This window comes from Dreissena polymorpha, chromosome 5, assembly GCF_020536995.1.
Source record: "Dreissena polymorpha isolate Duluth1 chromosome 5, UMN_Dpol_1.0, whole genome shotgun sequence".
Lineage (NCBI taxonomy): Eukaryota > Metazoa > Mollusca > Bivalvia > Myida > Dreissenidae > Dreissena > Dreissena polymorpha.
In genome coordinates this window covers 63323845-63349557 of record NC_068359.1, presented here as the reverse complement: position 1 = coordinate 63349557, position 25713 = coordinate 63323845, and the positions used below count along the sequence as shown (strand labels likewise).

At 35.7% G+C, this 25713-nt stretch overlaps 1 protein-coding gene across 2 annotated transcripts in view; it reads left to right on the top strand.

Annotated features, from left to right (window-relative positions):
- The window catches only part of LOC127881514 (uncharacterized), a 61079-nt gene that overhangs the window by 7665 nt on the left and 27701 nt on the right, over positions 1-25713 (top strand). For both annotated transcript variants that reach the window (XM_052429429.1, XM_052429428.1), the window contains exons 4-11: positions 303-353; positions 4660-4755; positions 6178-6257; positions 7839-7909; positions 9977-10105; positions 10482-11867; positions 13107-13158; positions 21938-22092. In XM_052429429.1, the coding sequence (XP_052285389.1) occupies positions 303-353; positions 4660-4755; positions 6178-6257; positions 7839-7909; positions 9977-10105; positions 10482-11867; positions 13107-13158; positions 21938-22092 (2020 nt within the window). The remainder of the gene's footprint in view (positions 1-302; positions 354-4659; positions 4756-6177; positions 6258-7838; positions 7910-9976; positions 10106-10481; positions 11868-13106; positions 13159-21937; positions 22093-25713) is intronic.

Sequence of the window (25713 nt, the reverse complement as noted above, 5' to 3'; positions counted from 1 at the left end):
CTCAATCAAGGAAAAATTACAAAAATCGCATATCCTGTCTGAAAAACTAAATTATTTGTTTAGATGTGTGCGCAATTAAAAAGATCCATAATTCTCAATTTGAAGAGTGCACTATGCAAATGTTCAATAACAGGTTTTTTAGCGCATTTTTTTTTCCATTTGCGCCACACCAGTTCTTTTCCAAATGGGGCCAAATAGAGCTGTATATATGTATGCTTAAAACGGTATGTTCATATAGTGTAAAACTGCATCAAATCTCTTGTTGACACAGAACCACTTTAATGTTGGCAGCTCTTTTGCAGATTGCCAGTTATGTTGGCGTCGGAAGTTCAGCCACCGCTCAAACCACCCTGGTATGTGCACCCACTTTCGTTTTAACCCTTTCCCACTTAAAAGCAAAGTGAAAATGGCTATGTGCAAACAGCATAAAACCAAAACAGCCTGCGAGTAACTCGCAGTCTGTTCAGGTTTTATGCTGTTTGCTGCTCATCAGTATCTAAGGTTTTGAGGTAAGGCCTTAAAAATTTGAATCCAGTAAGAAAGGTCTTTAATTAAAAATAACTTTCTAAGGCACTACAAATGCGTCAAAATATGTTTCTAAGTGGAGAAGGGTTCAGTCAAATGAGCCTTGCTCTGACAAAACAGGGCTGATTGTATGTGTGTAAAGTGTCATCTCAGATTAGCCTGTGTTGTCCACACAGAAAATCTAATTTAGGCAGAAGGTGTTATCCCTGATTCGCCAGTGTTGACTGCACAGGCTAAGCCTGGAAGACACTTTACACATAGCATTTAAACCCAGTTTTCCCAGAACAAAACTCAAATGTAAGCTTCCATCTGTGTCTTTATTGTCCTATGATTTAAACAACAAAAGACTGCCATAAGATAAATAGGATTTTATGTAAATGTTATCTACATACATGTAGTGATAGTTTTACATTTTTGTGCAGGACTTGAGCTTGTTAAAACTCGAAATGTTCAGGTATGTGCTTGTAAAACAATAAAATGCACCAGATATGAGCTGGTCAAACCTTGATATGTACATTAATTGCGCTTGTAAAAACCTTGCGATGTACAGGAAATGGGCTAGTCTAACATTGAAGTGTATTAGGACATGGACTGGTAAAACATTGAAATGTACCTGAAATGTTTTGTTAAAACCTTAAATTGTACAGGAAATGGGTTGGTAAACATTGAATTATAAAGGATATGGCCTTGTAAAACCTTGAATTGTATAGAAAATGGTCTTGTTAAACCTTAAATGGTATAGGTAAGGGCTTTGTCAAACCTTGAAATGTGCAAATGTACTAGGAAATGGGATTGCAAAACGTTGAAATGTACAAGAAATGGGCTTGTCAAACCTTGAAATGTACAGGAAATTGGCTTTTAAAACGATAAAATGTACCAGTGTTTCTGTTAATGGACGTCCAGACGTTAATAACGCCCAAAAACAGTAGTTGTACATCTGTTTTACAAATGGTGGAAGTCACAGAGACGTCCGATAATCCGCATGTTTGACTGTTGTCTTATACACGGGACATAAAAATCACAAAAGTTAATATGATAATTTACTCCGTTAACTCCGCGTGCAAGCGTCATAAAAGCGACATGGGGTAAAATGTAATCCACGGATAAGAGATATCAGATAATCAAATAATTAAGTCACATTACACAGCCATGTATGCTGACATGGATGCACCATGAGAAATTCTGCGGTAACTTTCCAGACCCTTACTGTGCTGTTAACCCTTTGCATGCTGGGAAATTTGTCGTCTGCCAAAATGTCGTCTGCTGAATTTCTAAAATTAGCATTTTCTTCGATTTTTTTCAAAGAATATTATCAGAATAGCAAACAGTTTGGATCCTGATGAGACGCCACGTTCTGTGGCGTCTCATCTGGATCCAAACTGTTTGCAAAGGCCTTCAAAATTCGGTTCCCGCACTGTGCTGTTAAGCGTCCAATCGGTAATGAGAATTCGTATAAGGGCAGGAATAACTGGTGATCTTTACCTCTTGATACATGTCAGTCATGAAGTGAGGGTTTAATGCAGATTGAATAAAAAGTTTTAAAATTTTCGTAATATCCGGTAATTAAACAGTACATTAAATATGGTGTTGGGCATCATCATCACACCTTTCTACCGTAGACAATTGCTGTTAAGTTAAGCAGTTGTTTTTTATGAAAAGTTAAATGCAAATGGTGAGCAATTATTCACTTATGGCCAGTAAGTTGTGAAAACAATACCTGTTATTAATTTTATGTGGTAACAATATAACTTCAGTACAAGTATATTTCATCATGTCCATTTATAGAACTGAATTACACACAATTTGTCTACAGCTACGTGATAATTGAGGGTAGGGTTTACTAAAATATTCATAGAAATAAAATTGAGACTTCCAACTTAATCATCTGGGACATCCAAAATTTAAGAGTTTACTAGGATGTCAGGACTTCCAACTTTTGAAAGCTTGTGGAAGCACCGATGTACATAAAAATATCTTGTCAAATGTTGAATGTACAAGAAATGGGCTTATTAAAGCTTGAAATGAACAGGAAAATGGCTTGTCAAACATTGAAATGCACAATAAAGGATTTCATTAAACATTAAGATATACAGCCAATGGCCTTGTAAAAACCTTGAAATGTACAGCAAATGGCCTTGTAAAACCTTGAAATGTACAGCAAATGGCCTTGTAAAACCTTGAAATATACAGCAAATGGCCTTGTAAAACCTTGAAATGTACAGCAAATGGCCTTGTAAAACCTTGAAATGTACAGCAAATGGCCTTGTAAAACCTTGAAATGTACAGAAATGTGTACTTCGAACCTGGAACTGAAAACAACAACCTAAATATATCCTTAAAAACCTACCATTTGGCTTCTTAGAATGTCTGTATTGTTTTTAGCTCACCTGAGCACAACGTGCTCATGGTGAGCTTTTGTCATCGCCTTTTGTCCGTTGTCCGTCGTCCGTTGTTCGACGTCAACATTTGCCTTGTTCACTCTCTAGAGGCCACATTTATTGTCCAATCATCATAAAATTTGGTCAGAAGATTGGTTTCAATGATATATTGGATGAGTTAAAAAATTGGTGACATTTGCTTGAAAAACATGGCTGCCAAGGGGCGGGGCATTTTTCCTTATATGGCTATAGCAAGATCTTGTTAACACTCTAGAGGCCACATTTATTGTCCGATCCTCATAAAACTTGGTCAGAAGATTCATCCCAATAATATCTTGAACGAGTTAGAAAATGATGCCGGTTGTTGGAAAAACATGGATGCCAGGGGGCGGGGCATTTTTCCTTATATGGCTATAGTAAAACCTTGTTAACACTCTAGAGGCCACATTTATTTTCCGATCTTCATGAAAATTGCTTAGAACATTTGGCCCACTGATATCTTGGATGAGTTCAGAAATGGTAACCCTTGCTTGAAAAACATGGCTGCCAAAGGGGCATTTTTCCTTATATGGCTGCATTGAATATATGACTATAGTAAAATCTTGTTAACACTCTAGAGGTCACATTTATTATCCAACCTTCATGAAACTTGGTCAGAAGATTCATCCCAATAATATCTTGGACGAGTTCAAAAACAATGCTGGTTGGTTGAAAAACATGGCGGCCAGAGGGTGGGGCGGGGAATTTTTTCTTATATGGCTTTTGTAAAACCTTGTTAACACTCCAGAGGTCACATTTATTGTCCAATCTTGATGAAATTTGGTCAGAAGATTTGTCTTAATGATATCTTGGATGAGTTTGAAAATAATTATGTTTGCTTGAAAAACATGGCCGCCAAGGGGCGGGGCATTTTTCCTTATATGGCAATATAAGGCTATTGTAAAATTTTGTTAACACTCTAGAGGCCACATTTATAGTCCGATCTTCATGAAACTCAGTCAGAAGATTCATCCCAATAATATCTTGGAAGAGTTAAAAATTGATGCCGGTTGGTTGAAAAACATGGCCACCACGAGGGCAGGGCTATTTTCCTTATATGGCTATAGTAAAACCTTGTTATTACTCTAGAGGTCATATTTATTTTCCAATCATCATGAAACCTGGTCAGAAGATTTGTCCCAATGATATCTTGGATGAGTTCGAAAATGGTTTTGGTTGCTTTAAAAACGTGGCCAGCAGGGGTGGGGCATTTTTCCTTATATGGCTATAAATGGCTATAGTAAAACCTTGTTAACACTCTAGAGGCCACATTTATTGTCCAATCTTCATGAAATTTGGTCTGAAGATTTGTCTCAATGATATCTTGGATGAGTATGAAAATAATTACCGGTATGTTTGCCTGAAAAAAATGGCTTCCAAGGGGCGGGGCATTTTTCCTTAAATGGCTATAGTAAAATCTTGTTAACACTCTAGAGGCCACATTTACTGTTCGATCTTCATGAAACCTGGTCAGAAGATTCATCCCAATAATATCTTGGACGAGTTCAAAAATGATGCCGGTTGTTGGAAAAACATGGCTGCCAGGGGGCGGGGCATTTTTCCTTATATGGCTTTAGTAAACCTTGTTAACACTCTAGAGGCCACATTTATTTTCCGATCTTTGTGAAACTTAGTCAGAAGATTTATCCCAATAATATCTTGTTATCTCAGGTGAGCGACTTTTGTCCTTTCAGGCCCTCTTGTTTGTTGCTTTTAGAACTTTTGGAACTTTGTTGCCAAGTTTACACACAGCGAGGTGATATCACAGCTGAAACATCTCGGCCAAATCACAACGGAGGTTGGATTGTGTAGGGTAGGTTAACATGCAATATTTCATAAATTTGAAATATTTGCTATTGCATGAGCTGAAGCAACAAGTGATGTAGCATTCTGTAAAATTTTATATTTCTGCTTAGCCGAAAAGTTTGCAATTATTTTATTTTTTATTTTTAACTCCTTTAAAAGTAAGTCAAATGCTACGTTTTGAAGTAATTTAACATATACTTTCACTAATAGAATGATTGTAAAAAAACATTCTTTCAAATAATGTTTGCATGGGAATGGTCAACATAAACTGTATGTGGGTCTATTCGGTTTTCGGTTTTTAATATTTTCTCAGTTTAGTTCATGGCTTACCAATTTTTTTTTCAAATGGCTATGATCAGTTAAAGTGTGCCCTACAGGTGGGTCAGTTTTTGTTTGTAGATTCAGATCATAACATTATCAATAACTGTCAGAAGCAATCGAAATTAAAAGAGCCTCGTTCTGGGAAAAATAGACTTAACGCATGTGCGTAAATAGAGAATACTAGGTCGGTGCCGAATAAAGCACAGTTTATTTTGCGAGGCTTAGCAAATCTGAACCACGATACTTGGCGAGTGGTTCAGATTTTTCGTGCCGAGCAAGATAAACTTTGCTTTATTCGGCACCGGCCTAGTATTCGATTTATCCCATCAATTTTCTTAGTCGTAAATTATTTCTTTAAAAATAGAATAGGAAAATCGAACTAGACGGAAAATCCCAAAGATATTTTAAGCAAACATTGTTTCATTATTTTAATCGTGTCGAGCCTAATACATTACAAAAAGATCAGTAACTAACCTGTTTTCTGTTTATCATACCACTACGTCCCCGATTTTTAAGAAATAATGAAAAAAAAAGACACTAAACAACTGCATCTTTAGCGTGAAACAACATGCATTGTGTCATATGACGTGTTAATAATGATGTCACGAGTACGCGCACTTAATATTTGTTAATAATGTTTATTTGCTTTTTGAGTTGCATTATGTGTTAAAAATATATTACATCTTGGTATCAAATTGTTTGTTTTGTTGAATCTGATTCGATTTTACTAAAAACGATTACTTTATAGTTGATTCAGAGTAATATGAACATTCTTCGCCGCGCGTGACAGCTATATTCCAGCACTGCTGAAATAGAGGAGAATTTATTCCACAGTGGTTTATTTCAATAATGCATGTCTGATGATGGGATAAAGTCTTGTCCAATATAAGCCCGTGCAGTCTGCAGCAGCTTATCAGTGACAGCTCTTTACGCTTTTCTGAATTTTTACATTTAAGAGAAAGTCCCTTCTAATCAGAAAGCCAGTTTAGGAGAAAAGTGTTGTCCTTATTTAGCCTTTGCAAACTGCACAGGCTAATTTGTGACGGCACTTTACGCAAATGCATTAAGCCCAGTTTTCCAAATCGAGGCTATCCCTGTTTCTTTTCAGGCTTGGGTACGGGTCGCGCTCAATGATGGGATAATGGAGAGCTATATAGATGCCATGGTTGCCGACAAAAAAACTCTGCAGTAAGTTGCCATCTCTTGGTGTCAATAAAGGAAAAGAAAAATGAACCCCAGGAACAGGTTTTGTTTAACATCATATGACAAAAAATTGTTCAATTTTTGTAAGAAGCAGCTAGGCTGTAATCTCTTTCTTGATTTGTTTTCAGTAAATGAGCTTTTCTCTAGGAAAACGGGGTTTAACCCTTTCAGTGCGGGAACCGAATTTTGAAGGCCTTTGCAAACAGTTTGGATCCAGATGAGACGCCACAAAACGTGGCGTCTCATCAGGATCAAAACTGTTTGCTATTCTGATAATATTCTTTGAAAAAAAATCGAAGAAAATGCTAATTTTAGAAATTCAGCAGACGACATTTTAGCAGACAACAAATTTCTCAGCATGCAAAGGTTTAATTTATGTGCATAAAGTGTGACTGCACAGGCTAATCAAGGAAGACGCTTTACACCTAAACTGAATTTTATGTTTCGAAGAGACTTCCTTTAAATGAAAAATACAACAACAGGGAAAAGTGTTGTAGCATCGGCTAATCAGGGAAGACACTTTAAGCTCATGCATAAATTCCATTTTTCGTGATTAAGGCTGAAATATATTTCAATATTTCAAATGTCTTTTTATAACAGAGTATATTGATTATGTATGTCTATCTATTGTGAGCTTAAATTTAGTCTTTACATAATTTTGCCTTTAGATCTTTGATAATACAAGGTCCTGGATGTTAAGGATGTGATCAACCTTTTAACTATTCCAATATAAACTTGATTTTGACAACTCAAAATTATCTAGGGATAATTCCTTCACCAATATTTATATGCTCTACTTTGAAAGTGGCGGCATTTAGTGTTGACACTGTCAGTGTGTGCATTTGTTTTTCTTCATGTCTGTAAGCAAAGTCCTGTCTCATTCAAAATTTTGCAATATATTAATGTTTTTTATAAATAATTTGCCATAAATGTTAACTATCATAAGTTGATGAGTGACTTGTAAAATCTGTTTCCCTATCAAAAAGGTCAAGGTCACACTAAGAATTCATTTGTCAATTTTTACACTAAAACAACGTAACAATCATGTGTTTTAGCCATCAATTCACCTTAAATGAATAGATTTTAAAATAACTCTGCTAAAATGTAAACCATTATAGGTAAATGTGTAGCATGTAACACCCATCTCTATCTCAAAGGTCAAGGTCACAGAGTTCAAAAATGGTCTTAAAACAGTTTTTCAGACTTTAACTTTGTCATTCCTCATGAAAATTTTAAATTACCTACCACAAATTACCACCAGGAGGAGATATTGCAAAGTGTGTAACATCTATCTCCTTACCTCAAATCTCAAGGTCACACTCAGGGATAAAGGGTCAACTTTGCCCATAAAACAGCCTATCAGGACGAAAACCTCATCCTATAAAACTTTGAACAGAATACTGATTTTTATGGCTGGCTGATTTAAACCTCTAGGGCAGAAATAACATTAAAAAGCCATGCATGTTTAAGGGATGGGACATTAATGTTTTACAAAATGTCTTGGTTAAAAAATCATAATAAGTTAGATTTATCATAAAGATTGTTGTTTTTTTCCATTTCTTGCAGATACTACTATAACAGCGTGGCATATTTACGGGATCGTGAACAGCCCGGGATCATGAAAACATACCTTCAAGGTATGGTTATTGTTAAAAAAATGGCCAATAATTCTTCAAATACTGTTAACCTTTTATCTCTTAAATACGCACTTTGACGTGTTTGTACTCCCTTAGAAAATCTTATAAAATTGAAAATGCTTCTTTCTAAATTCAAGTTAAATTAAAAGGGTTCTATTTCAACCCTAAGGTACTGATAAGCAGCAAACAGTATTAAAACTAAAGATATTGCAAGCTACTTGCAGGCAGTTCTGGTTTTATGCTAGCTGCACTTAGCCGTTTTCACTTTAACCCTTTCCCTCGCATAAGCAAAGTTAAAATGGCTTTGTGCAAACAGCATTAAACCAGAACAGCCTGTGAGTAACTCGCAGTCTGTTCAGTATTTATGCTGTTTGCTGCTCATCAGTATCTTAGTGTTTGAAATGAAGCCTTAAAAACTTGAATCTAGTAAGAAAGGTCTTGAATTAAATTCAACTTTCTAAGGGACTATAAATGCGTCAAAATACGTATTAAAGTGGTAAAGGGTTAAATACGTATTTAAGTGTTAAAGGGTTTAATGTGTATCTAATTGGTTAAGGGTAAAATACATATCTAAGTGGTAAAGGGTAAAATACATATCTAAGTGGTAAAGGGTAAAATACATATCTAAGTGGTAAAGGGTAAAATACATATCTAAGTGGTAAAGTGTTAAATACCTATCTAAGTGGTAAAGGGTTCAATGTGTATCTTAGTGGTAAAGGCTTAAACTGATAAAAGTGGTAAACACTTACAGCACATGATAAGCCCTGCCCAGTGAACATTGGTGCCTGCTCACAACAGGTTTCTGTCAGATGTTACATAGCAATTGTATACTTTTTCGTACACACTACAATCGGATCTCTCTTGCTTAAACTTAACTTTTTTTTTTAATTGCTCTTATATGTAGTTTGCATAGTAAGTGCGTTCATATTCCTGGGAGCCAGCCTTTCTGAATTCTGGAGAATGGTTGACATCATTGTAAGGAAAATTGTGTCTGAGATATAACTGATATGAAGATTTCAGTGTGATTTTTATACCACATTTCTGTCAAAATACTCCCTTTGTAATAATTTCCCCTATGATAGATGTTGAGAAAATCTGTTTAGAATGTTTTATCCAATCATTGTATTCCAATATTACTTGTTAACCTATTTCACACACACACAACAGCTTAGGGCATATATATGAAAATATAATATCTGCTGTCAAACGTCTAACAATACTGACATGCTCAAAAGTGTATTACGATAGTATTTGAGATATGCTTCGGGAACAGGGTTTTATGCATATGTTTAAAGTATCATCCCCTATTAGCTTGTGTAGTCCACACAGTAGTCCACACAGTAGTCCACACAGTAGTCCACACAGTAGTCCACACAGTAGTCCACACAGTAGTCCACACAGTAGTCCACACAGTAGTCCACACAGTAGTCCACACAGTATTCCACACAGTAGTCCACACAGTAGTCCACACAGTAGTCCACACAGTAGTCCACACAGTAGTCCACACAGGTGTAGTCCACACAGGTGTAGTCCACACAGGTGTAGTCCACACAGGCTAATGGTAGTCCACACAGGCTAATGGTAGTCCACACAGGCTAATGGTAGTCCACACAGGCTTATGGTAGTCCACACAGGCTAATGGTAGTCCACACAGGCTAATGGTAGTCCACACAGGTTAATGGTAGTCCACACAGGCTAATGGTAGTACACACAGGCTAATGGTAGTCCACACAGGCTAATGTGGTTCAACAATTTCCACCTAGACTTGATTTTCATTTGAGAGACTTCTTTTATATGAACAATTCCATAAAAGTGGAAAGTGCCGTCCTGAGAAGTCCATGCGTCCCTGATTAGCCTGTGCACCAGCTAATCTGCAACAACAATTTACACAAATGCTTTATGTCTGGTTTTTCTATGCAAGCGACCAGTTGATGTGATGCAAGTTCCACACATTTGGATAGATAGATAATGATTTATTTCGGCAAGGAATGCATACATGGGCATTCACAACATGTACAAATATAAAAATATCACAACGTTAGTAACACATTAATTACGCGATTCCAGGTTTTATGAGTTTCCAGTTCAAGCTTTCCTACAACGCCAGTGTCCTCAATGAGTGGGCCTATATCCCCCTCGTGTTGGCAGGAGTGATTGACAGCAACGATGCTCCACCTCCTATTATTAAACCTGCAGGTTGGGATAGGGAAAAAATGTTGTATAATATTCATATGGGTATGATTTCCTTACAAATTATCGGACCAATGATTTCTTAATAAAATCTCTGCTCAATAATCAGGGATAGTGAAAGAAGTTTAATAATATACATAAGTAAATAAGTATACAATTTACTGACAATTTTAACAGACCAATGATTTTGTTATTGAATCTTTATTTATTTATAAAAATACGAAAGTGCTAAAATGATGAAAGGTGTTTTGTGCATAATTATGTATGAGCACATACTAGTATATTAAATTAAATGTCTGATTCAGCCAGCTTATTGATGGATACGGGTTTTGCATATTAATTGTGAACCAAATCTTGCAGTGATAATTTTATCTTTTTTCAGTAACAAACACCAAGAGGAAGAGTGTCGTCTCTATAGCAAACATTCCAACTATTGACACCACAGAAACAACTGTAGAGGTCGAGCAAATGAGGTCAAGGTCACGGGGAAATAGTGACGCTAGAGCCCAAAATCCTATGGATCAACCTCCCTTTGGGGCTTCATCAAAGTCTAGCTATATTGTGTCTTCGTCAGAATTCACTTCTCAAGACGTTGAAGAAATAAAGAAAATGTCATCGCGAAAGTCTGCGAAGGCAATGTCGGAATGCTCTAGCTCAAGCCACTTGTCGTGCCCTGATCCACCCCATATGAATGCTAGCCCTGCCACGTATGTGAAGAAAATGTATGGCGGGCCTGAGCAGTCACCGTTATCTGAAAGAAGCTTTCAGGGTTTGGACTGTGAGAAAGGAGCAGATGGTCTTGAAGTCAGAATCAATGGTGAAGCAAGACAGAGTGAGAAACTTGAGGCTGGAGTTAAGAGAATAAGTGAATCTAGTGCTGTGACAGTTGATTCCCCAGGGTACGGTGCTGATATTGAAACTGAGGAAACAGTTAAAGAAGAGTTTGATGTTTTTCAGAAGGAAAACTATGAAGATGGTGAGAGTTGGGGGCAGCATGGTCAAAGTCCGGTAGAGAAACCTGTTGAGGACTTAAAAAGGAGATACCAGAGGCTGGAATCTTTTAACAGAGAGCTACAAGAGAAAGCAATCATTGATAGTTATATCGAACCTGATGCAGAATCCAAAAAGAATGATGAGACGGTATATGGCTATGATCACAATGATGGCTTTGATGGTTTAGGTGAAACGGAGGTTGAGGCAACAAAGGACTATACAATTAGGACAATGGGAAAAGCTTTAAGTACAACATCTGGTGAAAAGGACCAAGATGTTTTGCCAGGGAACAAGGCTGCTAACTTGTCTGTTGGTACAGACGATCTATTGAATATTTCTCAAAAAATACTCAATGAACTTGGCTTGGAGGACACCAAGGTATCTATTAACATTGAGGAGGAAGTAACCAAAAGTGACATTCAGCCCAAAGAAACAGTATCTACCCCAAAGAAAACAAAGAAACTTAAAGAGAAAGAAGACAAAATTAATAAATTAAAGCCAAAGTTAAGTATGAGTCCACCACATCCTGAAGTTGTCCCCCCAGTTTTATCTTACGCTATCGCAGACAAGGTTGAACGTATACAGACCCTGGAGAACCCAGACTATCTCTTAAAGCATCGACGGTCCCTGCCTGCAATTGGAGTGATGCAGAGGAAGTCTGACAAGCGCAAGTCGATGCCTAATGTGATGGAGGATGTCAGTGAAGAAGGCCAGGCCAGCATTGAGGAATACCTGTATGGAACAGCCGCATTTGATGGGTTGGAGTCGAAGAAAGGTATGGCTGTATTTTATGTGCTATATAAGTCTTGTTCTTCAGTAATCAGTTTACTTTGTTTGTCTTGTACAAGCACAGATTCTTCAAAGAAATGCCTTTAGGTAATTAAAATTGGCCTCGTGTCCCAGTTGATCATGTGATAGGATTCAAGATATATAAAAAAATTACTTATAAAGTTGCAGATCTTTAAAAAAAAATCTATAACAATAAGAGATTCATTCAATTAACTATTCCCATATTTTGTTTATACGGCTGTACTATAACTTCCAGCTAAAGATATTATGATTGTGCCAACAGTATGGGACTCAAATCCCAGAACATCTCTCTATCAGGGCGAGTGCTCTTCTGAATAAGACAAGCTTCAGCCACATTACCTCTCCCATTTGTACTATGAAATAAGTACCCATTGTCCAATATCTGCATAACAATTAAGTGTATTTCTAATTGATGGATAATAAGCGTTACAAATAACTTCAGGGCCCATTTCACTAAGAAGCAAAGTGAAAATGGCTATGTGCAAACAGCATAAAAACAGAACAGCCTGTGAGTAACTCGCAGTTTGTTCAGGTTGTATGCTGTTGCTGCTCATCAGTATCTAAGTGTTGGAAAAGCAGCCTTTAAAACTTGAATCTGGTAGTAAAGGTCTGATATTAGATTTAACTTTCTTAAGGACTACTAACGGGTCAAAATATGTATCTAAGTGGTAAATGGTTAAATACATATCTAAGGAGTAAAGGGTTAAATACCAATCAAGTGGTAAAGATTTAAATACGTATGTAAGGGGTAAAGGGTTAAATACGTATCTAAGTGGCAAAGGGTTGAATATGTATCTTATTGGTAAAAGGTTAAGTATTTATCTAAGTGGTAAAGGGTTATATACATGAACATATCTAAGTGGTAAAGGGTTAAATACCTATCTAAGTGGTAAAGGGTTAAATACTTATCTAAGTGGTAAAGGGTTAAATATGTATCTAAGTGGTAAAGGGTTAAATACATATCTAAGTGGTAAAGGGTTAAATACCTATCTAAGTGGTAAAGGGTTAAATATGTATCTAAGTGGTAAAGGGTTAAATACCTATCTAAGTGGTAAAGGGTTAAATATGTATCTTAGTGGTAAAGGGTTATATACGTATCTACGTTGTAAAGTGTTATATACCTATCTAAGTGGTAAAGGGTTAAATACGTATCTAAGTGGTAAAGGGATAATGAATGTTTGCTGACCACTCTTCCTTGTTGTAGATGATGGTGTGGAGGATGACATAGACAGTGATGAGGACAGGACACTCAGAAGGTGGGCAGTGGGTTTTTTCACCATTTTCAGTTGGTCGCATAGCGACCAGCTAATTTTGTTACTTAAAATTTCAAGTCAGTTCGGCTTATCTACGGAGAGCATACTACCTGCCACATCCGCACGAAAAAGAGTTGTATAATTTATGCAACAGGTTTGAGTTCTCCAACTATATTCATCCACAAATGGAAACATTATATGAATATCGTGTTAAATGTAATAGTTTCGAACGGAGCTTATATAGAAAAGAATCAATAAACAATGATCGTATTTTACATGTCGCGGAAGAGATTGTTTATGAATGATTAAGATTGTTTATGAATTATTAAAATAGTCCACTTTCTGCTGCGTCTTCATGACGTAGTATTTTTGCTCAGCCCATTTATAATCTGAGGCTTTTAATAGATGTGGCTGCTGATAAACAAGGGAGAGTTCAATTGCACAGTTGGTAACAACGCAATAGTATAAGGTTACGCTTGTTAATCTGAGGCTATTAATAGATTTGGAAAAACAGCGCAATTGTATAAGGTTACGCTTGTTTATATTCTCAATTTATAAAACGTTGAACATGAGTTCAACAATAACATCAGGGTTATGATAGACAACAACAAAAATGCTTCATAATCGCTAAACCGAATATAACAAACAAATAAATATAACACGAATGATCTGTTTCGTAACCACGTTCATGCTTCTACAGCGGGGATTTCTGGGAAACGTTCTTTTGTTCTCAACAGATAGCAGCGATCTTTTGTATTTACGGGTGCTAACAACGCAATAGTAGAAGGTTAAGCTTGTTTATATTCACAGTTCTCAATTTATAAAACGTTCAACGTTCGACATGAGTTCACCAATTACTACAGGTATACTATAGACAACCTCAAAAATGCTTTATAATCGCTAAAACCGAAAACGACTAAATAGAACAAGAAATATCTTTTTAAAATGTAGTCGGCGTAAACGCTGACTTTGAAATAAAGTTTGCAATTTACTTTTCTGAATAAATAAATAAAATGAAAACAAAAGTTTAACTATTGTGGGTTTTTTTCACTTATAAGTTGCATATTCAGCGCATGAAATGTGTGTTGTCAGTGTCAAACCACACATTAGTGTAAGAAGATAAAAAATATACTACGGGAGTGCACATTATTGGTGTCTTCACATGCCTTATTGTGAGTATATTTTTTCACTAACGAAATATATCGTATGTTAATGTTTGATTTAAACGCAGTTTTCTTTCGACACATTTAAATCACACTTTCATAGCCGCGTCATGCGAAAATGGGTCTTATGCGTTTCAACCAGCGTTTCTTAAACTCAACATGTGCATTTGCGCAGTCTAGTCAGAGGCTATGCTGTTTGCTTTAAAATCACTCAATATAGAAACTTACTGGACAAACCCACATAATAATATTTACACACCCTCCCTCTCTTTAAATGATTAAATTATGCACTCTGAACGTAAAAGGGCTAAACAATAAAGACAAACGCATTAAAATCTTCAAATGGTTAGACGAAAAAAAATATAGTATATGCCTACTACAAGAAAGTCACTTGACACATACTTTAGCACAAACCTTAAAAGATGAATGGGACGGAGACATCTATCTTAGTGGACAACATACTAATAAACAAGGCATTGCCTTTCTGATAAAAAATAATATAGGGATCACGGTCAATAACTTTAACGAAATAATAATTGGCAGACAAGCAAGTATAGATATCAAAATACACTAAACAGAATTAACATTAATCAATGTTTACGGCCCTAACATAGATGATTCCACATTCTACGAAACATTACAATCCTTTATAATTAATAACCAAGATAAAAACATTATAATTGGTGGTGATTTTAATACTGTTCTTAACCCATTATTAGACAAAAAGAATGGACACCTTTATACTCATCCTAAAAATAGAAACATTTTAAATAACATAATTGAAAACTACAATATGATAGACATCTGGCGTACAATATATCCAAACAAAAGCAAATTCACCTGGCACTCAAACACAAAACCAACAATATTTTGTAGATTAGACTTTTTTTTAATATCTGAATCTCTTTGCAACATTATTGACACATGTAACATAAAACCAGGATTTATGACTGACTACTCTCTAGTTGAACTTAAACTGCACAATATACAACCTGAAAGAGGCCCAGGATACTTTAAAATTAACAACAGCATCTTATTAGATACACAATATCAAACACAAATAAAACAGGAAATATTAAATACAGTTCAAAATTATAAAGATGCAAACCCAAACACCTTATGGAAAGTAATTAAAGGAAATATACGTAACACAACAATAAGATACACATCATTTAAACAAAAAGAAACACACAAACTTGAAACTGAAACCATCAAAATCATTGAAACACTTGAAAAACAATTGCATCAAACAAACACAAATGATCCCACCGACATTGAAAATGAAATAACATAAAAAAAACAAATATTAGATGGAATCTATCATACACATCTCAATGGAATAATACTAAGAGCGCGCACTCAGCATGTTGAACACAATGAAAAAAACACAAAATATTTCGCAAACATTGAAAAACGTAGAAGTGAACAAAAAACTGTACACAAATTAGTACCGTATTTAACAATGTAAACCGCGCACCCATGTATAACGCGCACCCAATTTTTTTAAAGCCAAAATGGAGAAAAAAAGAATTTAAGACCAAAAAAAACTAGCAAAAAAGACCGAAAATGGCCGCCAGTTTTACTATTTCGCATTCAATAATCCGGTTCATTGAAAAGCTTAATTTTGTATCCAACAATAGGAAGCGTCATTATGATACGGAACATGAATTCCATAGCACTATATTTTTCTGACAATTTTGTAATTTCCCAACAACAAATTAACAGTCCTCGTGCATTTCATGTAAAACATGGCAAATAAGAAATCATGTACATCATGTAATTCTTCCTCGGGGAAAGCCTGCAATTTTAATTTGAAGATGAATAAAAACTCGTAAAGACGATAGCAAATGAACGTTTAACAAAACACTGTTGAACGTTCAATATTTATACACACTAAGGTGCGATTGCATATTTTCACGTTCTCAAATGTCAATTAGTGTCTCAAATGCCAATTAGCGTCTCAACAAGTTGTGGCACAAATTAATTGCTCAATAAAAGCTTTCAATCACAAAGTACAAAAAAACCCTGTTCACACCTACCAATACCTGCGAAAATGACCTCGTTCACACCTACATTTACCTGCTCTCCGCTATGACGACAACAATCCTGATCGAAAGTTGTCAATAAAAACGTGTAAAAACACAAACAAAGACATTATTTCACATTTTATTCAAACATTAAAATGTTTGTCCAAAATGTTGCTACCCCGTTCGTACCTACTTTGCACAATATTTGTTGTTTCGACAACAGCCCCTTCACTCTATGAGATTATAGGGTGTAGTTTTCTGTAGTTGTCTGAAATAACAAAATGGCGGCTTTTACGCTCATTTACGTTTAGGAAATGACTTTTTCACATTTTCGCAACCAGGATTGCTTCATACCAATGTATAACGCGCATCAACTTTTTAATGGGAAACTTTGAGGTAAGAAACTGCGCGGTATACATGGTAAAATATGGTAGTCAATGGCAAAGATATAACAAACGGAACTCAAATACTTGAAGAACAACGTTTATTTTTCGAAACCGAAAAAATGTTGAAATTACACCCTTTTTAAAAATACACATCACGCTTTAAACCAGGTGGAAAAACAACTGTGCGTCGGATTGCTTAATGAATATGAATGTGGATTAGCCCTAAAAGAAATGCAAAATAACAAAAGCCCAGGATCTGATGGCATCACAATCGAATTTTATAAAATATTCTGGAATAATATAAAAACACATTAATTAATTCACTTAACTATTCATTTAACAACGAAAACTTAACTACGCTACTAAAACAAGGTATTATATCACTTATTCCAAAACCTGGAAAAAAATTAGAATCCTTATCAAACTGGCGCCCGATTAGTTTACTAAACAATGATTATAAAATTGCATCTAAAAGTATAGCAAACAGAATAAAAAAAATATTACCATCAATTATTTCAAAATCTCAATCTGGTTTCATAAAAGGACGTTACAGTGGTGAAAACGTTCGTCTTATCCAAGAATGCATAAACTATTTCAACAATTCAAATAGTCCTGGTCTAATATTCTTTGCAGACTTTGAAAAGGCATTCGATTCGCTTGATCATTCATTTATGTTCTCCTGCTTAGAAAATATGAACTTTGGTGAAAGTCTCATTCAATGGGTCAAACTATTCTATACTGATATTAATAGTATAATCATTAACAATGGCTTCATTTCAAACAGTTTTAACATCGAACGGGGGGTTCGACAAGGATGTCCACTCTCATCATCGCTATTTATTATTTGCATCGAGTATCTATCACATCACATCCAATCAAATAAACACATAAAAGGCATATCACTAGAACCTGACGAAGAAATCAAACAATCCCTATTTGCTGACGATGCTACTTACTTTTTAAACGACAATAACGATTCTTTCCATAACCTAATAGAGTTGCTAACCCTTTACGGAATGACATCGAGTCTAAAACTAAACAAAAGTAAATGTACTGTGCTACGAGTAGGTAAATTAAAACAAAGTAATGTTCTATATAAAAAAGAAATGAAATTTAATTGGACATCCAATGATGCCACAACGTTAGGAATTACTTTCACAAATAATGAAAAGGATACAGTTCTTAAAAACATACTACCTAAATTACAGAATTTTGAAAACTGCTTAAAATCATGGCATCATCGTAAACTTACACTAATCGGAAAAAACACAGTATTGAAAACGTTTGCACTTCCTAAATTAATATATGTATTAACAGTTCTCCCAAATCCACCAAATGATGTTATTAACGATATAAAATCAGCAATATTTAATTTCATATGGGACGGTAAGCCTGATAAAATAAAAAGAACTCAGTTAATTCAATCTGTAGAAAATGGAGGTATCCAATTAACGAACATTGACTCATTCTTGAATGCAATCAAATGCAGCTGGATTAAAAGATACCTAGATAATACCAATACGAGTAAATGGAAATTATTCTACCAGAAAATCCTAAAAAAATATGGTGACTCCTTACTCTTTGAATGTAACATCAGCAATACTATCTTACATGAAATTGCAAACGAAAACATATTTCTGTCTGATGTTCTATCAGCGTGGAGTGATGCCATTTATAACCTAGAAACCCAAACCAGCAGTAAAACAATTTTATGGAACATTTAAGACATTAAAGACATAACTTCAAACAATAAGACGTTTTTCTATAAAGATTGGTTTGAAAGAAGCATTAAATATGTCGACCAATTATATGACTATAGAATTAAGGATTTCTACTCTTTTGATAATATATGCTACATATACGGAATACCTTCAAATAATTTTCTGAAGTACTACACACTAGTCAAAAGCATACCCATACATATTAAATCTGAAATGAATACAAATAATACACCATGTACTCAAACAACATTTGTAGAAAACATACTTGGAAGAAAAAACAAAACAAATACAATATTTTACAAACTACACATTAAAAACCCTACAGAAAACTATAAAATCCAAAATAAATGGAAAGTCCTTTTTGGAGAAAATGAACTTAATTGGAAACACATATTTACCATGCCATATAAAGCAACTATTGAAAGCACACTGAAAAATTTTCAATATAAATACATCCATAGAATTACAGCTACAAATAAATATCTCTTTAAATGCAAATTATCTAACTCAAATCTGTGTGACTTCTGCAGTGAAAACATTGAAACTATAGAACATCTTTTTTGGGAGTGCAAACACATCCAGCCTATTTGGAATCAATTAACATCTTTTCTTGAACAACAGCAACTAAACGTTAAACTATCTTTCTTAAATGTAAGTTTCAGAATTAACTAATTGAAATCAATAGACGGTAATAATATTGTGAATTTTATGGTTATATTGATGAAATATTTTATCTTAAACATGAAGTACAAAAAACAAGTACCAAATTTTAATTGTTTTGTCAATAGTCTTAAACTAAAAATCCAGATTGAGAAAGAAATAGCCCTCAGTAATGACACATGAATCATTTTTCATAACTATTCCTCTGTTGTTATCCCTCGCCAGAGGCGGAGGGATATTGTTTTGGCGTTGTCCGTCCGTCCGGCACTTTTGTTTCTCGGAGCCATATCTTGGAAGTGCTTTTGCGGATTTCATTGAAACTTCGTATGAGTATGTATATGCATAAGAGGATGATGCACGCCAAATGGCATTGTACACCATCTGTTAAAAACAGAGTTATCGCCCTTTGTATCTTGATAAATGCTTTTTACTATAGGCACTTTTGTGTCCGGAGCCATATCTTGGAAGTGCTTTGGCGGATTTCATTGAAACTTGGTATGAGTATATATCCCGCGCCAGAGGCGGAGGGATATTATTTTGGCGTTGTCCGTCCGGCTGTCCGTCCGTCTGTCACTTTTGTGTCCAGAGCCATATCTTGGAAGTGCTTTGGCGGATTTCATTGAAACTTCGTATGCACATTGTACACCATCTGTTAATAACGGAGTTATGGCCCTTTGTATCTTGAAAAAATGCTTGTTACTATAGGCATTTTTGTGTCCGGAGCCATATCTTGGAAGCGCTTTGGCGGATTTCTTTGAAACTTGGTTTGAAATAAATTGTGAAGGCCTAAGAACCTTCCTTTGTCTTAGTTTTGTGTTATTGTCCTCTGTCCGTCCATCAATCATTATGTTCATCCGTCCAATTTGCACCCATCCTCAAACAAAGCATATGTTGCGGGGGATACCTTGGGCCTTTCAGGCCCTCTTGTTCTTTTCTTTTCTCTCTAAAAATATATATATATAAGCATATCTTGTATAACATGTCTGAACTTTATTGCTTTATACAATCACTGTGGTGTATGATCATATACATGTTTACATTATATGTATGATATTGAATAATAAAAAATAAAAAAAAATCACTCAATATGTTATGGTCTCATTATGTTTCTCCTGACCAGACTGAGAGATGAGCAGGCTGAGTGGGCTATATACAATGTATATATGATGGGCGCATATAGAATAACACTCACTTTCGCATGACAAGGGTCATTTAAAATCTCATTGCGAATTGTAAATGGCAAATTTTAGCACAATGCTTTTTGATACAAAATTGAATTCAGAAATAGCAAACTTGTAAATAAGGGCAGCCTATCCAGGCGTTCAGGAACGATTTCCAGACGTGCTGAAGGAGTACGGCAATCATTGTGGTTGGATAATTAAACGATTTTCTTCTTATCGTGACACTCTACTACATGTTTGTATTTTGGTTTTGATTGTTTTCTTATCTTGAAAGCATAACTGAAATTCTGCGAAATAGATTTTAACGCGTAATTGTAACTGGGCCACAACTTGTGTCGTTTTAACATTCAGAGAGTAGTCCGGAATTCCTTACACTGAACCATGCTACATCCTTTGCGCTGAGCACAGACGCAGTGATGTAGCCAAAGTTCAGAGTATTTATCTTGAATAAGCCTATGAAATATTTGAAAATATTCATGGGTGTCTGCTGGCGTTATGTAAAAGTCATGGAATGGGAAATAAACTGAATGTTGAGATATAATTTTTTTAAATGATTTTAAAGTTTATTTAGACCTTCAATTGAAAATTTTTAGGTCACATTTTTGGTGAGTCTAGAAGTAGCATTTTGAGGCCTCACTGGTAGCATCAGTGAGAAGGGACTATATGAACCTAAGCAGGAAAGGGTACCAGTACATATATGCACTTCAGCAGGAAGGGTACCAGAATATAAGTCACTTGGTCTGTCTACATAAGATAGTGGAGACAACTTACAAATTTCATTGGAGATTAAATAAAAGCTAAAAGTATTTCATTATCATGAAGGTTAAATGTGTAAGACATTTATTTTATAATCAGTGAACCACACATTCCTGAGTTATTTACCAATGAATATAGCTGACGAAGCAGTGCGGGGCTTTCATCATGAAAATTTGAGTTCAATGATAGACATTTAAAAACATTGAAAGCATTTTTCCACAAAATGGTGAGGTCTGTGATTCTGCAATTAAAACACACACTTGCATGTACCAGCCTAACATTTCTATCTGTGTTTTAGTCATGTACCAGCCTGACATTTATATCCATGGTTCAGTTATTTCATTGCCGAGCTTAGATAGTGTATTGAGAACAACCTGACGTTGCCTAACTTTTTTTGAGCCTCTTTCTGTAAAAAGGGGGTTTTATGCATGTGCGTAAACTGTTGTACCAGATAAGCCTTTCCAGTCCACACAGGCTAACCCTTTGCATGCTGGGAAATTTGTCATCTGCTAAAATGTCGTCTGCAGAATTTCTAAAATTAGCATTTTCTTCGACTTTTTTCAAAGAATACTAACAGAATAGCAAACAGTATGGATCCTGATGAGATGCCACGTTTTGTGGCGTCTCATCTGGATCCAAACTGCTTGCAAAGTCCTTCAAAATTTGGTTCCAGCAATGAAAGAGCTAATCAGGAACAAAGTTTCTGCGAAAACTGGATTTAAGTTTAGTTTCTTCCATAAAACAAAAAATACAATAAAAGCGAAAAGTGTAGTCTCTGATTAACCTATGTGGCCTGCACAGGCTAATATGGACGACACTTTACGCTTATGCATTAAACCCCTTTTTCACATCGTAAAAGAGCTAGGCTCATTTCTATCCATGTTTCAGTCGTTTCAGTGCAGAGCCTCGACAGAGCATCGGTAACAACCTGATGTTGACTGGCCGTGGCTGGTCGTCCTCCTTCGAGAGCGAGCTCGGAGACACGGTGGACGCCATGTCACCCCCTCGACCCTCCAGGGCACTGCCAGTTAACCGACCTAAATGTGAGACAGCGTTAAACCCTTTACCCCTTAGATATGTATTTTTACGCATTTGTAGTCCTTTGAAAGATACATTTCAGCACAGACCTTTCTAACTAGATTCAACTTTTAAAGACTTCATTTCCAACCCTTAGTTTCTGATGAGCAGCAAACAGCATAAGACCTGAACAGACTGTCAGTTACTCGCAGGCTGTTCTGGTTGTATGCTGGTTGCAAAAGCCATTTTAACTTTGCTTCTTATGGAGGAAAGGGTTAAGTTAGGATGTAGGTTTCTTTTTATACCCCCGTTTTTAAAAATGGGACGTATTATAGTTTCACCCTTGGCGGGCGGGCGGCGTCCACAGCAGTGTCTACTCTCTAATTCAAATAGTTTTCATCCGATCTTCACCAAACTTTGTCAGAAGTTGTGTCTTGACAATATCTAGGTCAAGTTCGAATATGGGTCATGACGGGTCAAAAACTAGGTCACGGGATCACTTAGTGCAATTCAAGGATTAAGCATGGTCTTCGCTCTCTAATTGAAGTAGTTTTCACCCGATCTTCACCAAATTTGGTCAGAAGTTGTGTCTTGATGATATGTAGGTCAAGTTCAAATATGGGTCATGCCGGGTCAAAAACTAGGTCACGAGGTTACTTAGTGCATTTCAAGCACTTAGCATGGTGTCCGCTCTCTAATTCAAATAGTTTTCATCTGATCTTCACCTAATTTGGTCAGAAGTTGTGTGTAGATGATATGTAGGTCAAGTTCGAATATGGGTCATGCCGGGTCAAAAACGAGGTCACGAGGTCACATAGTGCATTTCAAGCATTAAGCATGGTGTCTGCTCTCTTATTGAAGTAGTTTTCATCTGATCTTCACCAAATTTAGTCAGATGTTACATCTAAATGATATCTAGGCCAAATTATTCAAATATGGGTCATGTCGGGTCAATAACTAGGTCTCGAGGTCATTTAGTGCATTTCACGGTGTCCAAAACTTTCGAACGGTCGTATCTTATTACAGTTTGGCACTCTTGTTGGAACAATGTGCGTAGGTACCTGCATGCCAAGAAGGGATAGTGAAATCTAATTCAATTATTATAAATTATAAGGTAAACTGTTGAAAACCTGGTTTTGCATCATGGTCACCTTTTTAGCTCACCTGAGTACAACGTGCTCATGGTGAGCTTTTGGGATCGCCTTTTGTCCGCCGGCCGTCGTGCGTCCGTCCACATTTGTTTGTAAACAGTTTGCCTTGTGAACACTCTAGAGGCCACATTTCTTGTCCGATCTTCATGAAACTTGGTCAGAACATTTGTCCCAATCATACCTCGACCGAGTTTGAAACTGGGTCATGCTCGGTTAAAAACTAGGTCAAAAAAATGAAAAACCTTGTGAACACTGTAGAAGTCACATTTGATGCCCAATCGTCATGTTACTTTGTCAAAATGTTTTTCTTAATGATATGTTGGTTGAGTTCAAAAATGGTTCCGGTCCGTAGAATAACATGGCCACCAGGGGGCGGGGCAGTTTTGCTTATATGGCTATAGAGAAACCATGTGAACTCTCTAGAAGTCACAATTTTTTATGTATCCTCATGAAACTTGATCAAAACTTTGGTTTTATTAATATTTCAGACGCGTTTGAAAATGGTCTATATCCGTGAAAAACATAGACGCCAGGGGGTGGGGCAGATTTCTCTATATGTATATAGTGAAAACATGTGAATACTCTAGAAGTCACATTTTTGGTCCAATCTGCATGAAATTTGGTCAGAACATTTGCTTCCTGGATACTACGGTTGAGTTTGAAAATGGTTCGGATCGGTAAAAAAACATGGCCGCCAGGGGGGGGGGTCATCTTCCTTATATTTACATAGTAAAAAAAGCTTGTTAACACTCTAGGAGTCACATTTGTAGTCCAATGTTCATAAAACTTGGTTAGAATGTAAGATATCTCAGCTGAGTTTGAAAATGGTTCTGGTCTGTTGAAAAACATGGCCACAAGGGGGTGGGGACGTTTTCCTTATATGGCTATAGTAAAACCTTGTTAATACTCTAGAAATCACATTTATAGTCCAATCTTCATGGAGCTTGGTCCGAAGATTTGTTCTAATGATAGCTCGGCTGAATTTGAAAATGGTTCCGGTCCGTTGAAAAACATGGCTGACAGGGGGCGGGGCAGTTTTCCTTATATGGATATAGTAAAACCTTGTTAACTTTCTAGAAATCACATTTATAGTCCAATCTTCATGGAACTTGGTCCGAAGATTTGTTCTTATGATAACTCAGTTCAAAAATGGTTACAGTTTGTTGAAAAACATGGCTGCCAGGGATGTTGCAGTTTTCCTAATATGACTATATTAAAACACTCGTTGTAATGAAGATGTTGGTGCACAATGATGATGATGATGATGATGATTATGATGATGATGATGATGATGATGATGATGATGATGATGATGATGATGATGATACTGATAATGGATTCAGACACATTAACAACAACCCAAATATTAAATTATAATTATTGCATTACTCAAATAAATTATTGCCATGACTTCAGATTGTTATCTTTATCTTTTGCAGAAATTCAACATAGTGGTAAAACCAATAAAACAACAAGAATTGTTACATATGAATGTTATTTGTCCTTCCATTCCCTTATCCTACTTTCTCTTATACCTGTGCTTGCAGTCTTCCAGTACAATAGTGTTGATTGATGACTTTTTAAATAGCCATTTGTGTAACACTCCTTGGAAATTGGCCCCAATTAACAGGGCACTCCTAAGACCTTTGATTGATATCAGATGGACACCATTCATAAGATTACAATTTGAAAGGTTTTAGGCCTACAGTTTTTAGTTAGTCAGTAGTTTGTGTGTGGTTATCAAAGATTTGTGATTTTAACAGGTTTTAATGTTGTTTCAATTGGAAATATCATTGCACGGTGAGTCTGAATTGTTCCAGTTGTTTAAAAACACTATAATGTCAAAAATGTTAACAATTTGCTAGTAAAAAAACACAATATTATATCACATCTTTTAAGAAGCACAAACAACTATTTGGTTAAAAAGAAAAGTTGTTTTGGCAGTTGTTTTTGCAAAAATTATGTATTTATGCTACAGATTTTTTGTGCATTTAAAATTACTAATAGTTGTTTTGATATGATAATTTTTCCAATGTCTTGTGTGTGTTTACTTCTATATTTGCACACATTTGTAACTATGAGATAGGTCAAGTTATGTTTTGTACCTTAAAAGAAGACCAATTATGAATTTCTAGTACATATTCTCATACTCATTTGTTTCTTTATAACGGACTTTGATATATGATAACAATTTAACATATTGTATTTAATTATGCAAAATCTATTTCATAAACACTAAATATATTGATAAAAACAGTTGTTTTTGGTATCTAAAGCTGTTCTTGTAAAACAGGTTGTAACTAGTCATCCCCTATAACATCAAAAGATGCTGAGATGCTTATCTCATGATCTCAAAGCTGGACAACAATTTGTGAAAAAAGTACTTCCATTTTAGTTTGCTGATGCACATTATTAAATAACTGTCCTCATATTACTTTTATCCAAAACATAGCTTTGTTGCAACAGGTCTATTTAAAAAACATAAACACACACACA